This window comes from Dermacentor andersoni, chromosome 2 (assembly GCF_023375885.2).
Source record: "Dermacentor andersoni chromosome 2, qqDerAnde1_hic_scaffold, whole genome shotgun sequence".
Classification (NCBI taxonomy): Eukaryota; Metazoa; Arthropoda; class Arachnida; order Ixodida; family Ixodidae; genus Dermacentor; species Dermacentor andersoni.
This window is the reverse complement of record NC_092815.1, coordinates 85,676,619-85,693,835: the sequence shown is the minus strand read 5'-3', so window position 1 is coordinate 85,693,835 and position 17,217 is coordinate 85,676,619. Positions and strand designations below refer to the sequence as shown.

Here is a 17,217-nt window from a genome sequence, read left to right as displayed (position 1 = left end):
CATTACACAGGCAGCTCTCGTTGAAAAGGTCTACAAGCTTGATAAGGAGGTTGTGCTGTTCGGTATCTCTCACTGTACATCCACTTTGTCATCTGGCATGGAATACGAGCATCACTGAAAAGCAATGGGCAGGCTACAAGATGCCAGTACAAAATATATGGCCTTTTTTTAAAGCATGCACCTATGAACATGACTGAATCAATGGGAAGCAGGTACGCAAACTTTATTAGACCACCGTAGGCCTTCGCATATTGCATTCACTGGAGTTCACATTGGTAGAGGAACAGCAACAAACACTAATACGTGTTCAATATATGGCACAAGATAGAGAGATTCGTCACTCAACTGCCAAGGATGAAATTCGTCATATACTAAATCTGTTCCTCTTCCACTGAAATTTGAACAAGGAGACGCACGGCTGTACAGATGAAGAACACATAAATAATGTGACGAGTTTAATAGAGTTGGTCAGCATTAATGTGCTGCAAGCGATGTAGGAGTGAGTGAACAGGTGACAAACTCTGAGTGACTGTCATATTTGCTATAGCACACCTCTCACATCTAACAGGCTATTTTAGAATACTAGTATTTGTTCATGGAGAGTTGAAACTTCGCTTCATCACCTAGGAGGTGAAATTCAAAGCTTCCACACTGCATTCTAGACAATGTTAACAGACCTTGTATAGAATGTAGGGTTGCACATATATATTCCGTTGTTTCTATGTACAGGGGTGCTTTCTAGTGCAAGAAATGCTAGAGAGAAAAAAAAAGCAACTATGATACACACAACATGATAAATACTACACAGAGGCAGAAGACAAACTGTACAATGATCCGACATATGACTTCAGCAAATATATATATATATACATATAAATGTATTGCTTACTTATTCTGTGCAAATGTTTCAAGAGAACATAGTGTGCATGCTTGAAGCGACTGAACATTGTCCATAATTGCACATTTATACATGCCTGGACAAACATATTGCTATACTATTGAGGATTATGGCTTCCAGTCATGGAAATGCTGTCACGTCAAAAGTCTGGCAGAAAAAGGAGCGATGATGTAGGTAAACTGATCGAATACCAAAGGCAGGGTTTAAAGCAGTTTCTGAGAGAAAATAAATTCAGCATTTTTAAGAATTTCCAAGGTTCCAACAAAGCACCTTCTAGAACAACACTACATTGAACAAGCAAAATCCTTTTAACAAATGCACAACAGGGGAAAAAAAAAAGAAAGAAGAAAGGGAGAAGTACTATACACGATAACAGTTTAGTGAGCAAACCAGCAATGCACACCACAATGCCGAAACAGATTAATGGACTGGGCTTCTGAACTGCACTAACAAAAAAAGATCCACTAAGCTCAGCTGAAGATCAAATTTCAGTATTCTTAAGCACTTCGTGAAACTTAAGTGTTCAAGACTTGAAAAATGGAACTTGGGCTGCTACAAACCCTGTCAAGGAGATTTTTTTTACTGTGCAGAGTTCCTTGCCAAAAATCATAATCTCATTCTAAAGTAGTACCAAGGGCAACAATACATGTTTGAAACAACCAAAAACCTTAATTTGTTCCCAGACTTACTTTTGGAGTGCTGCAACAGATTTGTTCCTTCTTCACTTCTGCCTAACTAGACTCACTACCGTAGTCGGGCATCTTTGCTTCGTCCTCCAGTGCACCAAGTGCAGCTGTTGGTTCCAGGTGACAAGAGGCAGTGAAATACTACTGCAAGTTCTTTGTATGATACCAGAACAAGCCTTCTCAACGTAAGCAACACGAGTGAGAAGGTTTAAAAGCTGTCAGGCTATGCCAATGCTTATTAAAATCTGGGTCACACACCAAATGCGGCCTACATACAAATGCCATTAGATCAAAGGAAACACTATACTTATCTAGAAGACGTTGAATGAAAAGACAATCTTTGAAATGCTAGGTTTCTGGTTATTAGCAGACAAATGTCAGCTATTAGCCAGGCTTTCCTGTAGCCAGTAACAAAATTTTTACATGCGCCTACATAGCTTCAGATCAACTCATGCGAGTGCACAGGACGCTTAAATAATACACATTTCGTGCACCTAACTTGCCACAATCAATACCTCACCACAGATGCACTCTGTGCAAAACAATAACGCAAAACAAAAATAAGTACAGATGCAAGGACATTGCCCCAAACAATCCCTTTGGTCACTGCATACACAAGCACACAAAAATAGGTAGCAGAACAAGCCTCCACAAGCAAAATAGCGCGATTCCAAGACTCCAGAGAACGCAATACATAGTGCAGCTCAACATGGCTTAGTTTGTTCACACAGGTCGGAAAAAGTGAAGGCAGTCTCCGACCGATGACGACGATCGCACACAGTCTGTAAAAAGTCAGCATCACAGATACACGTCTTCTTTTTTTTTTTTTCATGAAGCCTACAGACGCACACAGTTTGGCGGTAGTGCTGCTCGTAGAAGTACTTGAGTAGTGCTAGCTGCTCACTCAGTGCTGGTTTCACAAGAAGCTTACTCCTCAATCAGCCAACCAAGCTGGTGCCACGTGCTTCACTGCAGACCCTTGGCAAGGTACGAAAAGAGTTGTCCCAAGAAATGACACAGTGTGCTTCATTCTTGGTGTTTCTTGGAGGCAAGAGGTTCATCAGATGTCTCTCCCTGCAGAAGCAAAGTGCCCCACTCTAAGAACAGCTAAAAGATGTGACAAGAATGCAAAAAGGAGCCATAGGTATTTCAGCTGGTCACTAGGCCAAGTCTCCTGCCATGCTGCTAGCGAAATGCCAGGCCAGCAACTTCACATGCAGCGGTATTGATAAACTGATGAATTGATCGTTTCATGGGGTTTAAGTCTCAAGGCAAATCTGGGGTTATTACAGATGCCATAGCTGAAGGTTTCAAATTAATTTTGAGCACTTAGGGTTCTCTAATGTAGGCCTAAATCAAAGTACCCAAGATTTCTGGACATCACCCCTATCAAATTGTGGCCGTGGCAGCTGGGCAACAAACCTGTCATCTCTCGCTTAGCTGCAGAACACAATAACAATTGAGCCACCATAGCGTCTGCATTCATTATTTGATGTAGGTACTAGTGCAAGTGCCAATATCCTTGTATATTCATCTTGATACACAACTATATTGCTAATGATGAACTCTACAGTAATATAAAAGGCAGAGATGTATATAAAGTGACAGAAGTAAAGCCGACTGACACAGCTCTTCTGAAATTAAACTCTGAACGCAATGATAATGGCAGTCATCCTACTGTAGCCAAATGTATTTAATTGCCGGAGCAACTTTTGCGGTGACTGTAACCATAGTTGCAAATGACATAAAAATGTGCAATACTGATGATTTCTGAAATTTTTGCAAAGTCTAAAATGGACTTTTATACAAGGAACTTGCATTCATTGCTTGTAAACTGCGTAGGTAATATGCTCCGGAATGGTGTACAAAGTAGCAACACTAAAATATGAAATCTAGGTTCTCTGCACTGTATGGCCAACTATCACAAATTAAGTGTTATCATTTCCATGAAAGTACGTTTAAGTCGTTTAGTAGCACCCATAAGTGCCAGACTTCTTGAATTCAAGAATGTAAGCAAATATAACAAAGAAAATGACATCCTGCATTCTTGGCACGTAAAGTTTCAGCTTTGCTTTCAGGGCTGATGTACAGTTCTGTGCCCTGTTCTCAATGTAACCAACTTGAATACTTTAAGGTAGAAGTATCAGCAGGAAAACTAAATATGGTCAGTGCGACACTAGGAATTAAATTTCACTTTATCTGCGGCACAATTACAAAATGTGAACAAAAATGAAACCACTCAAGTGAAAATCAGGAACAGTGAAGTGAATCAGTGAAGAACAGGAAGCTAACTAGCACAGCTCACTCTTGTAGGCATTTCCCACACCTATGCAGACGTTTTTGTTCTGTCTAAAAATTTAAGCAAGCCCAGTGTCCTTACCAGTGCAAGCAGCCGCCCAATGTTCCCGACTGTAATGCCTCCCGAGAAGAACACACAAGGAAGCCAGGATCTTACGAAAGCCAGGTCTTTCTCAGAACACCTTAAAAAATGAGAAGAGGAAAAAACACACACAATATTTCAAGCTTGATAGCGTCTTTCATAATTTTACTAAGCAAATTGTAGTACTTTTTTTTTGCTCTTTGATCGTAATGCCCAAAATATGATAAGTGCTGCGTGTTTATGCAACCGTATGTTGTGAGAACAGTGGCCCCAAAGGTAATTTGAACCAGCTAACTTCGTTCACTGCCCGACTAGGCAACCAGCTGACCATGCCTGGTCAACCGCATGGACTGTGGTCGTCACATGAAACATGCAGCCTGTGATCAGCGAAAGCCAGCTTTCCACTTCCAGGCAGTTTCCAAGTCAGGCAATGAGCAAAGTTAGTTCCTTAAAACCACTTTTGGGACCACTGCTGTCACTGTGCGTTGGCTCCTAATTGTGCAACACTTTTCACTATTTCGCATGCTACGAGTAAAGCGTGCAAAAAATTACGCCGGACATCGTGCTGTGAAAACAGCTGAATGGGATATTTTAGGATGCAATAACAGCTTTCCATGAAAGCTGTTTCCAACATCAGCACATCTTCCCAATCAATAGCACCAGTATTGTGGACCCTATAACCTTCAGAACAGCTGCATTATTCGCTTAGTGCCTTATTTTTTATCTGTTGGCACTTCCAGCAGGATAAAATTATTGAATAAATTAAAATAACTGAATTATAATTATTTTCCTGCGCTTAGACATGTTTCACTTGCAACTCTCTCTGTCGGAATGTTGTAAATATTGCAAATGCATCAGAACGGCAAGTTGGGCCAGTTGGTTGGATTCATGGTAAGCGCTGTGTCGTCGTTTTATTCCTTCTGTTGTCCTTGTCTTGGGTGTGCTGTTACAACCCTTACCATGAATATTGCAAATGTTGCACTGCTATACGCTGGTGTCACCTAGTAACACTGTCACATAGCAATCTTCCAGCCACAGTGCCAGAAGTCATCATATTTTTACACCACCAAACACTAATGCATGCACTCTCCCTTCTCTTCAGAATTTTTTCTGTGTGGCACTACCTATGGCAAATTTGGCTGGTCACTGTCGAACACTCTTAAACAGTGTAGACATGTTCAGATGGCCAAAATTGAGTTCTACAAGTATGTTCAAATGGGTCTTTCAAAGCACTCCAAATGACTTCTAAGTGAGAATGCAAGCAAGATCTAGACGAGAGAGGGTCATGCAACACCAGCAGCCGCACCTGGCAAGGTGGCGTGAACCACCCCGGTCGCACCAAGGCCTGACCAGTGGCACAGCCAGACTGGAGTATGTACATGGCACGCATATGTATTCCAGCCCACTCATGCCAGCAGTTTGTTGTAGCATTGTTTTGACAGATTTGACACTGTGAGCTGCTTATGTACTGCGAAGGTGGCATGGTGTCATCATGTGTCAAAACGAAGCCAGGGCTATGATTTGTGGCAATGCTTTTTCCCAATGCTAATGCATTTTGGCACTTTTTGCATTCGTGAGTGGTCAAGTGACAATCCGCCCTGGGTGGAGCGTCAAACACAGCCATCCACGAATGTGAAATATGAAAAAGGCATCGCTACAAAATACTGGCCCAGCTGTTGACAGCAGGGGAACTCTGGGCTGCTGCTATGCCTCGGAGTTCATGTCAAGAGAAGCAGCTCCGATGACGACTGTCACGCTTATGCTAGCAGGTTTGTCAAAGGGATTTCGCTGTGCACCGATGCATCAAAGCTGGACGTTGCCACCTGTTAAAGCCTGGTTTGAATGTTCATAGTGGTGCCACAGGTGCACACTGCTCCAAGATTGAAATGAGTAAAGCATTTGGCTGGGGAGTAGTGTCCCTCGCTTGGATTGCATACACCCTATGCATATAACCAAGTGACCAACCAAACACACTTTTAGTTTTCTGCACGCTGCTGGCAGGCACAAATGCCATGTTTCTCCATCTATCTGTCTACTCCTGCTCTGTAGTATGGAGCATGCAAGGAACACCAAAAAAAGCCTACCTTCCAATCCTGTAGTACACAAGAAAGTGGGCCACCAAGGTGGCCACAAGTGCTGTGAGGATGCTGAGGCCAAAGCCGCCTTGTGTGCGGTCGCACAGCCACCAGAGGCTCACCGACAGCAGCACCAGAGAAAGTGCAGGTTGCCAGTCACTCTGCAGCTCAATTTTCTGTGGACAGCTCAGTCAAGGACGAACAGCTGCGGCTCAAGGCTTGGCTCAGCAACAATACTTCTTTACTAAGTTGCAAGCTAAAAAGCTGTGCTCATACATTATTGTTTTCAGCCACTGCATTTCACCAGCCTTTAAATATTTTTTCTGTATGAATGACTCAGTTTGCCCTAGTTGTGGCTTCCAAAGTATACACCAACTATCCTACAAAAAGTTTGTTTTAAACTCATTTATTTGGCCACAACATTAACTGTAGCCAAGAAGCACAACTATAGTGGGCAACCTTATTGCAGCAGCTGGTGGGCTAGTTCAAAGAGCTGGCATGCCTTAGGAGGAGTCTTCTTTATCACATCTGTGCTAATTCCTGTGACAATATGAAAGCACAGTGATGCCTCATAGCAGCAAGGGGCATTGACATAGTATGTTTTTCGGCTCATTTACACAACGCACTCATTTATGCAAAAATAATGTCGGTGGCAGGTGTACCAGCCAACGAATCATTGTCCACTGCATTTTTTCACATGATGAAAATTATACCACCAAGAATGACTATTCTGAAATAAGGCCACTGGCGGTTCACATCAACTGAAAAAGGCTTTTGTAAAACGTGCCAAGAAGTCTGCCAGCTGGTGTATAAAAAATGGCTTTGCATATTACAATGTGCCAATTAAATTAAAGCATAGCTTGACCTCAATGGCAATAAAAGTGATTTGGATATTAGCTTTGTTTCTGTGAAGATTCCACCTGGTCAATAGGTAAAGTTACAATATGTCAAGGTATCGCACTTGTCCTGCTTTAGCTGTTGGCAATGATGGACTACTAAATCACGAATTTCGGTAGCTATATATGCCATTTACTCAGGCTTGCCAAGATGTATGCAGATAAGAGCACATGCTGCACAGCTGAACACTTCTAACAAGCTAACAATATAGCCCAGTCAAATGGCAAGCAAACGCATGCACAAACATTTCTTTAAGGATACAGCACTGGCTTGATTGATCCCCACGAATAGCGCGACGCACTTCATGACATCAGACCAGTGGTGGGGAATAGTTTCCTCGCCAAGCTTGTGGTCCAGGCATGGATAGAGCAAGCCCACTGAGACTGGAAGCAGAGTTCATAACACGTAAAAGTCTGTAAACACTGCAAAGTTTCTGAGTTCATATAACAGGCGCTGTAATACGCGCAGGCACAAAATAGCGGCTGCGCAAATTGAAATCAAGTGGTCACAGTTGTGCATATTCTTTGCTAAGGCTCTCCAAGCATGGCAATTTCGAACAAAATTGGAATAGGAGCTTGTTCGTAGAATACGCAATTACTGGGCCATCTGTGCACCAAGAATAGAAAAACTATTTTTGCCACCATTTATTTGCGGTAAAGCATACGCGCAGGATGTGATCATAATAATAATTAGTCCAAATAGTTGACCACATATTGCGCTGCCGATATAGGTAACTAGGTTAAGCAACGCAGGGCCTTCGAATTAAAATATAAAAATAAAACGGGAGATTGGCTTACCAGCAGCTGTGCCACATATGGCGGGGACCCACCACGGCGAAGACATGAACACAGATCCGATGAGATTGCGCTCGAACGCCGAGAGGCGGTACTGTATTTGAAAGAAGTCCAGCATCATGCTGAAGAAAACCCCGACGCAGAAGAGAAACGAAACCCTCCACAGGAGACTTCTCGTAGCCGTCATCGTTGTTCGAAGAACGTTCGCAGCCGTTCACACACCACCAAGACAGAGACACTCCTGCGCGCTTCCAACGATATGTGGCATCCCACTGCTGCGCGAGACAAGTCCTTCGGAGCCGGATCTCGGTGACGTAACAGATCTGAGCGTTCACCTCTGTCGAGTGGCGCGATTGACAAGTCACACGCCTGACAATGGGTCAGCAGGCTGCCGAGTCCCGACGCGCGAGATGCACCGAGCGTTCAGAGGCCGCGCGGATGATGCCCCTTCGTCGTCGGCCGCGGGTTCGTAGTATATCAGTTACCTTTGGCCGGGAAACTCCGCACGCGCGATCTCGGGTGCAACTCTACGTCGTCTTTATCGCGCAGGCGACGCCTCGACGAGCACGTTTCTCAGGCCGTATCGTTGTTTATGTTTCACTTTTACCCTCTGGTGACGAAGGGAACGCAAAAACAGACGATAGACTGCGCCCAATCAGCGCTTAGGGCTATGCTCGTGCGATGCCGCGTCCAATGGGAGCGCGGTCATCCAACACATGACCGACTTCGGTGTCGCACCATCAGCGCCGGTTCCGTTTTCCGGCCTTGCTCCGCTGGCCCGTTCGTCCACCTGCGACTATTTTTTTTTTCTTTTATTCATGCGGAGCATTGGCATCGAGTGCTGAGTTGTCATATACGAAGTACTTGCCCTTTGGGTGTTTCGACTGTACGCCTTTGTCTTGGAACTACTCACAAGCTGAAGGCCGAGTTTCTTCACCGACTCTTTTGTCAATCTGTGGCGCCCTCAACGACAAATATCATTGTTATCGATACGAAGCGATGTTGGCGCCCTGAGGGGCGTTTGCATTGGCCGGGAGATTTGCGACTCGGACCAGTTGATCCATGTTTATAAAATCTAGATCGTTATTATAATAAAATAAAATCTCCTACGCCCTGTTCATCCGTTGCACACCATGGATTCTGCACTCGTGAAGGTAACCAGAGCTTGATGCTTAGTCGAAATAATTCTGTCAATAATTTCGTTTTGGTTAACCTAATCACTTCATGTGGTTAGTTTGCAGTGGCTTGCTATTCTTTGTTCCAATATGTTTAACATTGATGTGCTTGCAAATAAAGCAAATGCACCAAACGATTGCCTTCGTCGTTATTTTGGTTCTTGTTCAATGCAGACTCAAGGCGATCAAAACGACAAGATGCAAGAAATTAGCGAGCTGCTTGTTGCGGCCGGTTACTTTCGTGCTCGAATTAAAGGAATATCGTCTTTCGATAAGGTAATAAACTGTTCTTCATTCAAGCGCCCGTTGTTGTGTTTTTCCAACCGTACTGCCCTTCAGCTACTCATTCACTGCGTGTCTGTAGATTGTCGGTGGCATGGCATGGGCCATAGAAGTCTGCGCTGTGGACATCGATGTCGACCTTCCATTTAATGAGAACCTCAGCATCGGTCAAAAGATGTAGGTGAAGCTCTTTTAATAGTTTGGTAACATGATGATTCTCGACTCCTGTCATAGGTACACTTTGTCTTTGACAGATCACTGACCGAGAAGATTGTGCGAGTGCTGCTTCGGATGAAATGTCCGCATAGGATCGAACCCCATCAGATACAGGGCTCGGACTTCGATCATATATTTCCCGTGATTCAAGTGAGTTGTTGTAATATGATAAACTTGTGTGCTTTTCATTGCTATATGTAGCAGCGAGAGCTGTAGGCACAAGTCGCCGGGAAGATGGGATATGACGGCTGTTCATATTGCAACCAGCCATCACAGCTAGATTAATCTAGTGTGCCCGGCCAATCGCCAAATATCAGCTGCACAAAATTCACCCGTTTGCATTTCAGCATTATGTAGCGACGATCGCGCACACTGCATGCACATCACCTGTCGTGCACACAGGGAAAAAGTGAGAAGTATGCAATGTAGAGCAATTAAAAAGTTTCTCAAACTGAACGCGTGTGGTACAAAAATACAAACACATTGCTAAACAATCAGTCATTGAGAGTCTTCATTTTCATTGAAATTGTAGTCCTGGGAGGTACACTGCCAAGCTGTTTATAGTGGGAAAATATAATTGGACATGCATATTAACCATAGAACTCCCTCTTTTTCTTGCTATGTTAATTTGAGCCGTGCACATCTGACCCACTTATGAAACCACTTATGTATATGCTGCACTTGTGGTTTGAGACGCATCCTAAGTATGTAAATTGAAAACTAGGGAGTACCATGCACATATTTCATTCAGCTCGTACGACATGCATACCCATATATCATCTTGCCCCGTAAGTTAATTTATCATCATTGAGTGCCTGCTGCACTGGCACATTGCTTTGAATAAACCACTCAGCAACTCGCAGCACATTAACCATTGCAAAGCTTCAAAATTTCAGTGCCTTCACTGGTCTCTGCAAAATGTAATGCAAATCACTAATAGTGGTAAAGGATTTCGGTATGTGAGAGGATGCAAGAAAAATGAACTTTTTGCAGCATCAGTGGAATGGGAAAGCACACACACACACACATATATACACTGCATTGCCTACCTGCATGAACTCAGGCTGTGACTTAGAATTCCAAGCTACATGCTCCGGCTTTGAAGGAAATTGGATTTTTTAATGTCACCTGCATGCCATGAGCTTTTGCAGAAAGTACTACACATCTGCGAAAGAAGCCACACAAAATGATGCTGTTAACAACTTTCCTCGTCTTCCGTACACAAGTGTGCATTCTTGTAATCTGAAATATGCACCTTCTCTTCCTCCATTTCTCTGCCTTTAGTGGCTTGTGAAAAAGGCCATTGAAACAAAGGCAGAAACTGAGGACATTCACCGCGAGTATGCTGTCTACCTGTTCAATAAGACTCATGGCTCTGTCGTAAGTACATTGCTCCTCCTGCCTATCAAAACTTGTGGTGGTGGTCTTGGGTTGCAGCAGCAGGCTCAGGTTTGGCCTGGTGATTGAAGCTGGCAAATGTACTGTCTCTCACAGTGCCACTAGGGCACACTAGGGCATGTTGCCACAAGTAGATTAGTACTAGCTAAAGTAATAAAGGGTCGTATTATGTGATCGATTTGTGTCAGTTTCCATTATTTTTACTCTGTCACTAGACACTGTCATGCAGCCATTAATTAACACAAGATCAGCCAATTCATGTGACATATTAGAAGAAGAAAGGAAAGGAAAATGGAATGGGAATTGATACAAAGTGTAGTCTTGGTTACCTTGATTCTTGTGGGATATATTGTGCATGTTCATAGGCTGCTGTCTCAGAGGTGCTCTTGTTTGCAAAATGCTGCATTGTAGCTTTGCGCTGGTCATACAAGTATGCTTGCTTTGCTTTATTTTGACCTGTTCATGTTTCAATTTGTGCTGATGGAACATCTGTCTGTAACTGCTAGCCTATATTTCTCCACTACATCATACCTCCTGCCATCCTGTCTTGGTGTCGGGAAAATCTGCTTGCTTTGCTATTGTCCCACATATTCATGTGAGGCCTAATAGCTTCATTCTTTTTTTTTTTTTCTGCAAGGATACATCTGGCAAGGATACATCTGGCAGGGTGCAGTCTGCCGCGGCCTTTTCGAATGCATATGGTATTCTACAGGTAAGTTTGTGCTCTCAGCTGCAGGGTGTCTAATCAGCTGATTGCGCCTGCACGAAAACTTGTTTGAGGAACTTTGCACTTTCTTTTTTCTGTGAAAGCAGTGGTGGATAGCAATGGTTGTGTTCTTCGAGAAGAAGCCAAACTACCTATTTTGTTCACGTCTTCATAACATCTTGTAAAGGTTTTGGGCCATATTGCACAGCGCATCTGATGCAGGGTAATGCAATAATTTGTCCTTGTTACTTACTGTTTTTTGAAATATTGTTTTAAAGGAGCGGTACCGCCCACGACGTCGCTACCGCCACCATGCTCGGCACACACTGAAGACAGAAGCTGCCCAGGTTCAGGCCACTTTACTTGAGTACGGCTCTGTTGCGCATCGAATGAAAGGGCCTGAGGGCGACCAGTCCCAGCAGGTGTGTATGAAATATACCATGACACATTTATTCTTTTTTTTGCTTGGTGACAAGTAGTGCGGTTTCACCACTGCAGGTGGATTACTTGAAAAGGGAGGCGTAAATTGTTAAGAAAAAATAGCATTGTCCAGTTAAAGGGGCCCTGAACCACCTGTCGGGCATGGTGAAATAACATAGTCCGTCGGCAGCATACGCTGCTGTAAACATCTCAGCCAAGTTTTGCTGTTGCACGTGGTGCATGGAGCTTGCAAGCGGATCTTGAAGTCACCTTTCTCTCAAATGCTCTCTTTTAAAAAGAAGGCCCTGTCCTCACTTTCTTCTAGGCACACTATTTCATCATCCGACGCACTATTTCGTCATTTCCTTAGATGGCTATTATTGGCCGATAGCCGACATCAAGTTGCGGTCAGGTCGGCTACACGGCATAGATACCACAGCTGCTGCGGGGTGCCACCACGAGTCTACTGGCTAAGCGCACTGCGGCCCGCTGAGAACAACCGTGTTTGGCTTACGTTTAGCACACCGTAGGCACCAAAGGCGGAAGTCGTGGCATCTACGTTAACATCCAAAATGAAATTTCAGCTGTGCACCACAGTGACATTTAGAAGGCGGAGCATTGTGGGCACGCCCCACTACGCCGTAGCCTTCGCAGTGCAAGGCATTGAAAAAGGAATGGTAGCATAGTGGAGGCCGTGTTTGATTGCCAATAAATCCACTTTTGCTGAATGCATTGAAGTACTTTTTGCAACAGAATATTTCTGAAATAGCGTATTTTCACTTCAAATGCCTTTCTCCACTTCGATAAAAAGTAGTTCAGGGCCCTTTTAAGTGAGTGAGTGAGTGAGTGAGTGAGTGAGTGAAGAAACTTTGTTGTGAACGCCTGCAGAACGGTTAGCCTTCCCCTGTTAGGGAGGCGTTACCGTGACGCGGCCATGACGTCTTCGCGGCGTGTGGCGCCTCTACTTCGGCCGCGGCCGCACTATTCCCTTTGGTTGACTGCACCTGCCCCTCTTTTAGGGTGGCAGCCTCCCTCCCTCTCAAGTAAACAAAATTTCACTGTATTTTTAATTATTTACATAAAGAGATATGTAGCAATCATGGAATTGAAACAAGGCAATAATGTAGTCATGTTCATTTAGCTGAAGTCCCAATGATAACGCTCGTTGCAAGGTATTCATCCCCAAAACTCATTACATTACACTTTGTCTGATATTTGCATAATTACACATCCAGCCTTGCTTGCACATCTAGCCTTGCGTTATTTTCTAATTCAAACAAATAATGAGACAAAAATAAAATTAACATACCCTTCAAGCTCAATATTGATATGACCACTTTCTGAAACAGCAGTCCATGTCCACCAAGAGCAAATAAACCCTTGCATGCTTTAAGATGTCAAAGCATGCGTTCTTCATTAGTAAAGGCCAGAAAAAATTTTTGACAGCGGTCTTGTTTCTCTTTGCTATAGACAACCAAAAGGCAGGAGTGAACTTGTGTGAATTTCAGTATGTTTAACGTGTTCGTTTATAAAACTCAATCATTATGGTTTTGCAGGAATCGGAGGTGATTCTGAGCAACATGGCTCCTCTTGCTTCTGCAGAGGTGAGTGCTCGTCAGGCATGCAAATGTCTGTAATGTCCCAATGCCTTAGTGGCCTTAGCAATCTGCTGCTGACCATGAGGTCGTGGGTGCGATTCCTTGTTGTACCCACCATCACCTTAGTGGCTTAGCGGCTGTGGTGTTGCGCTGTGAAGCATGAGATTGTGGGATCGAATTCCGGGCGCGGTGGCCACATTTCAATGGTGGTGAAATGCAAAAATGCCCATGTGCCGTGCATTGGGGGCACGTTAAAGAACCCCGGGTGGTCAAAATTAATCCGTAGCCTCCCCACAAGGCGCGTTTTATAATCAGATTGTTCTTTTGACACTTAACACCTCAGAATTTAATTTAAATTTTTTAATTCGTTGTCATGGCAGATGCTTTCCTATAGGGGCAGAATGCAAAAGTGCCTGTGTACCGCACCTTGGCTGCACATTAACACGTTCCCTGTGACGTAGATCATGGCGGATCACAGCAGTTATACCCTCCGTGCGACTCTGCCAGGCTCTCTTGCAGTGTGCAAGCAACACCTTTGTTGGAAATCAGTGGAAAGGAAAAATTCTTGTTGCTTTTAATCTAATGTGTAGTGGCACCATCTCTCTGCGCCTTGAGAGGCTTTTAAAGGAGCACAACTTCCGGGTGTCTCATCAATTGGTCATGACACACCAGAGGAATATGACAAGTGACCCACTGCTGGGCATCAAGAACATTATATGAAACTTCTAAAAGTGCTGCCGCAGTGAAGGTGTTACAGTGAAACCTTGTTAAACGGTAGTTGGCCGGAGCTCGGCAAAAATACGTACTAAACGGTAGTACTCCTTAACAGAAATAGCATGAGATCACCCACTTACCTGTCAAAAACGGAACTCGGAGAGAGTGTGATGAAAGGGGAAAAAACATGCAGTATTTATTTACTTCGCGCGGCAAACGTGTTATTTTCATTTGATGCTGCGGCGGCCTAGCAGCGACAACAGTGGGCTCAAACTTGCTGAAGCTGTAAGCCAGCTTTTCAGCCAGCGCCCTCTTCTTGGCAAACACTCGCATGGCAGATTCCTCGTTGGCATTGAATAATCTCCATGCACAGGCGCAGTAGCGTTGCAGAAGTTGTGGGGCACCTCTTCATTGCAGGGTGCTGTTCTCGTCGCGACGATTGCATTCATGAGGCTAACGTAACGCGCAGCTTCTGCCACTGTCAAGGCTGAATCGCCCGTGCTGTCGCTTCCCGTATCGTCCTTATCACTGTCACTAGGCGACACTTTGGCTATAACAGAGGCAACAATGGCAAAAAGTCAGACCTCGTAGGCGACATCTCTTCGCAGTCGCAGCAGTGCTGCCGAGCAACTTCTTCGCGTTTTAAATGCCACACACCGTAGTCAACAGTAGACCCATGTTGCGTGACAGCGCTGACTTTTTGCTTCATGTTCGATAGCACGAGTGATGTATCATTCTTCTTCTATGCTAAGTACCCGGCGTCTTTTTTATCCGAGTTTCGGCATGATGCGAGCTCCCGCTTGCACAACGCCTCAACGCTCTCTGGCACAGCGCCGAAATTATGTTGATGTGGCTTCACACGTAAATGCACAGGGCGCTTGGAGGCCATTGTGCTGACCTCTGAGTCTTATTGCTTTGCCGGGCCACCTGATGGAGACGACGCACAGCCGTGTTTGCACGACAAAATGTGGAAACATTACGTGTTAACCGATACGTACGCAATAAGCTGGTACGGTTTATGCGGTGTTGTAATCGCACCGCTGGCACGAGCTGTTGGAATCTCAATGCTGACGCCCGTTATTGCAAATGGGTCGCAAGCCCCGAGGGTAGCGTTGGCCTGGCGGCCTGGGGCACAACTGGAAGCATCCGAAGGTCCCGGCAAAGCATGAGTCGACTGGTAACAGAACAACTTGTTTATTCTAACATCGCAAAAGAGCGGGCGGTCAGGTCGACCAAAGTGAGAGACGGGAGAGCACGTAACTCGACAGAAGAAATCGGAGCCTCTCTTGGCGTCCGGGGGCAGCTGCTCTTATACTTTCGCAGTTGAGGGCAAGAAGGAAGGCCTCGTGACGAGACCACGTGACGGCGGGTACGGACAGACTGAGAGACACGTTGAGACGAGTGTAGTGACGCATCGCCAAGCTGGCGCCTGTCAGACCTCCTCGCTTCACACTTGGGGAGCTCCTCTCCCCGGCTGCCGCGCTTTGACAAGCGTGGGCACACACACACACACACACACACGAAGACACGTGGCACTGAAACACGCCTGGACGCGCTTGGCGGGGAGACTGCGGGAGCTCCGAACGGGCCAAAATGTCCGCCGCTTTGAACGAAGCTCCGGCGTCCGTTGCATCCGCGCCGGCTATACCGCGCGTTGTAGGCGAAACGTAACAGACCGCCCCGCCGGGGGAAGGAGATCCCGATGGTCAGGGGACTGCATCCGCTGTCCGGAGGGATGTCGCTCGATGATGCTCATAACCGAAGTCGGGCGTCCTTCGGCGTTTCTTGAGCGCAGCGCACAGAGAAGGCCTCGTTCTCTCGTTCAGGTTCACCCAGGACACTGCAAAGTGACTTCGGGAGAGTTGACATTTTTGTTCTCGTTCCCGGCAAGCGTTAGAACTACGCCGAAACTCAACCGCTCAGTCAGCAAGCACGGCACAACCCTCACTAAGCCCTGCCAGGCTCTTTCCCCTTTTATACTACTGCCTAGTTCCTTACAGTAGTTTAGCAGCACTCAGAACGCGTCCACAAATCGGAAAATTGCACTAGAAAGCACATCATCACTTTGAAACACTACACAAAAGCAATATGTTAAAAATCCTGCCTCAGGAAGAAAAACATCAGTAACAAACAATTTTGAGGCTGATTCCCACGTTAGGGGCTTCGACTTAAGCCATCGGCGTTACCGTTGAGACTCCCCTTTTTGTAACGCACCTCAAAGGAATGTTGTTGCAAAGCGAGGCTCCAGCGCAGGAGGCGGCCATTTGTGGAAGAGATAGTCTGCAGCCTTTGGAGAGGGCAGTGATCCGTCTCGAAGCATGCGAAGCGGAGATCGCAGCGAGCGACCGTACACTAGCTCTGCTGGCGAAAACCCCGTAGCCGCATGCGGCGCGGTCTTTAATGCCAACGTCACCCCAGGCAGACACAGCTCCCAGTCAGTTTGTTGTTCAAACCACAATGCTCTCAACACGCGCTTCATGACGGAGTGGAGCTTCTCAACGGAATTCGACTGTGGGTGGTACACCGAGCTGTGTAACAGCTTTACCCCACACCTTTCGAGAAAAGTCGTCGTCATAGCGCTAGTAAACACTGTGCCCTGATCTGATTGGATTTCTGCAGGAAAACCAACTCGCGCAAATATGGACAGTAGTGCATTGACTATCTCAACTGAGCTGAGTTCCTTAAGCGGTACTGCTTCAGGGAACTTTGTCGCTGGGCAGATCACAGTCAAAATGTGTCTGTACCCCGTGGTTGTTACTGGCAGAGGTCCCACTGTATCAATAACGAGCAGTCTAAAAGGCTCCGTAATGATAGGTACCAACTTCAACGGCGCCCTCGATTTGTCCCCTGGTTTGCCCACCCGCTGACAGGTGTCACAGGTCTTCACAAAGTGGTCTGCGTCCCGAAAACACCCTGGCCAATAGTACTCTTGCAAGAGACGGTCCTTAGTTTTCTTAACTCCTAGGTGTCCAGACCAC

The 17,217-nt window shown here is 45.4% G+C and overlaps 2 protein-coding genes across 2 annotated transcripts in view; one reads left to right on the top strand and one right to left on the bottom strand.

Moving 5' to 3' along the window:
- Nucleotides 1–206: 206 nt before the first annotated feature.
- LOC126541707 (insulin-induced gene 1 protein-like) lies at nt 207–8,354 on the bottom strand. Its single transcript, XM_050188599.3, has 5 exons — nt 7,734–8,354; nt 7,198–7,319; nt 6,049–6,215; nt 3,965–4,064; nt 207–2,658 (listed from the first exon to the last, which is right to left on the bottom strand). Exons 1-5 carry the CDS (start codon nt 7,915–7,917, stop codon nt 2,611–2,613), a joined length of 621 nt encoding a protein of 206 aa, XP_050044556.1. The 5' UTR covers nt 7,918–8,354; the 3' UTR covers nt 207–2,610.
- Nucleotides 8,355–8,749: 395 nt separating this feature from the next.
- Nucleotides 8,750–17,217, top strand: part of LOC126541702 (coiled-coil domain-containing protein 93-like) — a 30,522-nt gene continuing 22,054 nt past the window's right edge. Inside the window, exons 1-8 of the mRNA XM_050188591.3 lie at nt 8,750–8,884; nt 9,080–9,181; nt 9,270–9,364; nt 9,442–9,553; nt 10,688–10,783; nt 11,439–11,513; nt 11,786–11,929; nt 13,484–13,531. Coding sequence (XP_050044548.1) covers nt 8,864–8,884; nt 9,080–9,181; nt 9,270–9,364; nt 9,442–9,553; nt 10,688–10,783; nt 11,439–11,513; nt 11,786–11,929; nt 13,484–13,531 — 693 coding nt within the window. The 5' untranslated portion in view covers nt 8,750–8,863. The remainder of the gene's footprint in view (nt 8,885–9,079; nt 9,182–9,269; nt 9,365–9,441; nt 9,554–10,687; nt 10,784–11,438; nt 11,514–11,785; nt 11,930–13,483; nt 13,532–17,217) is intronic.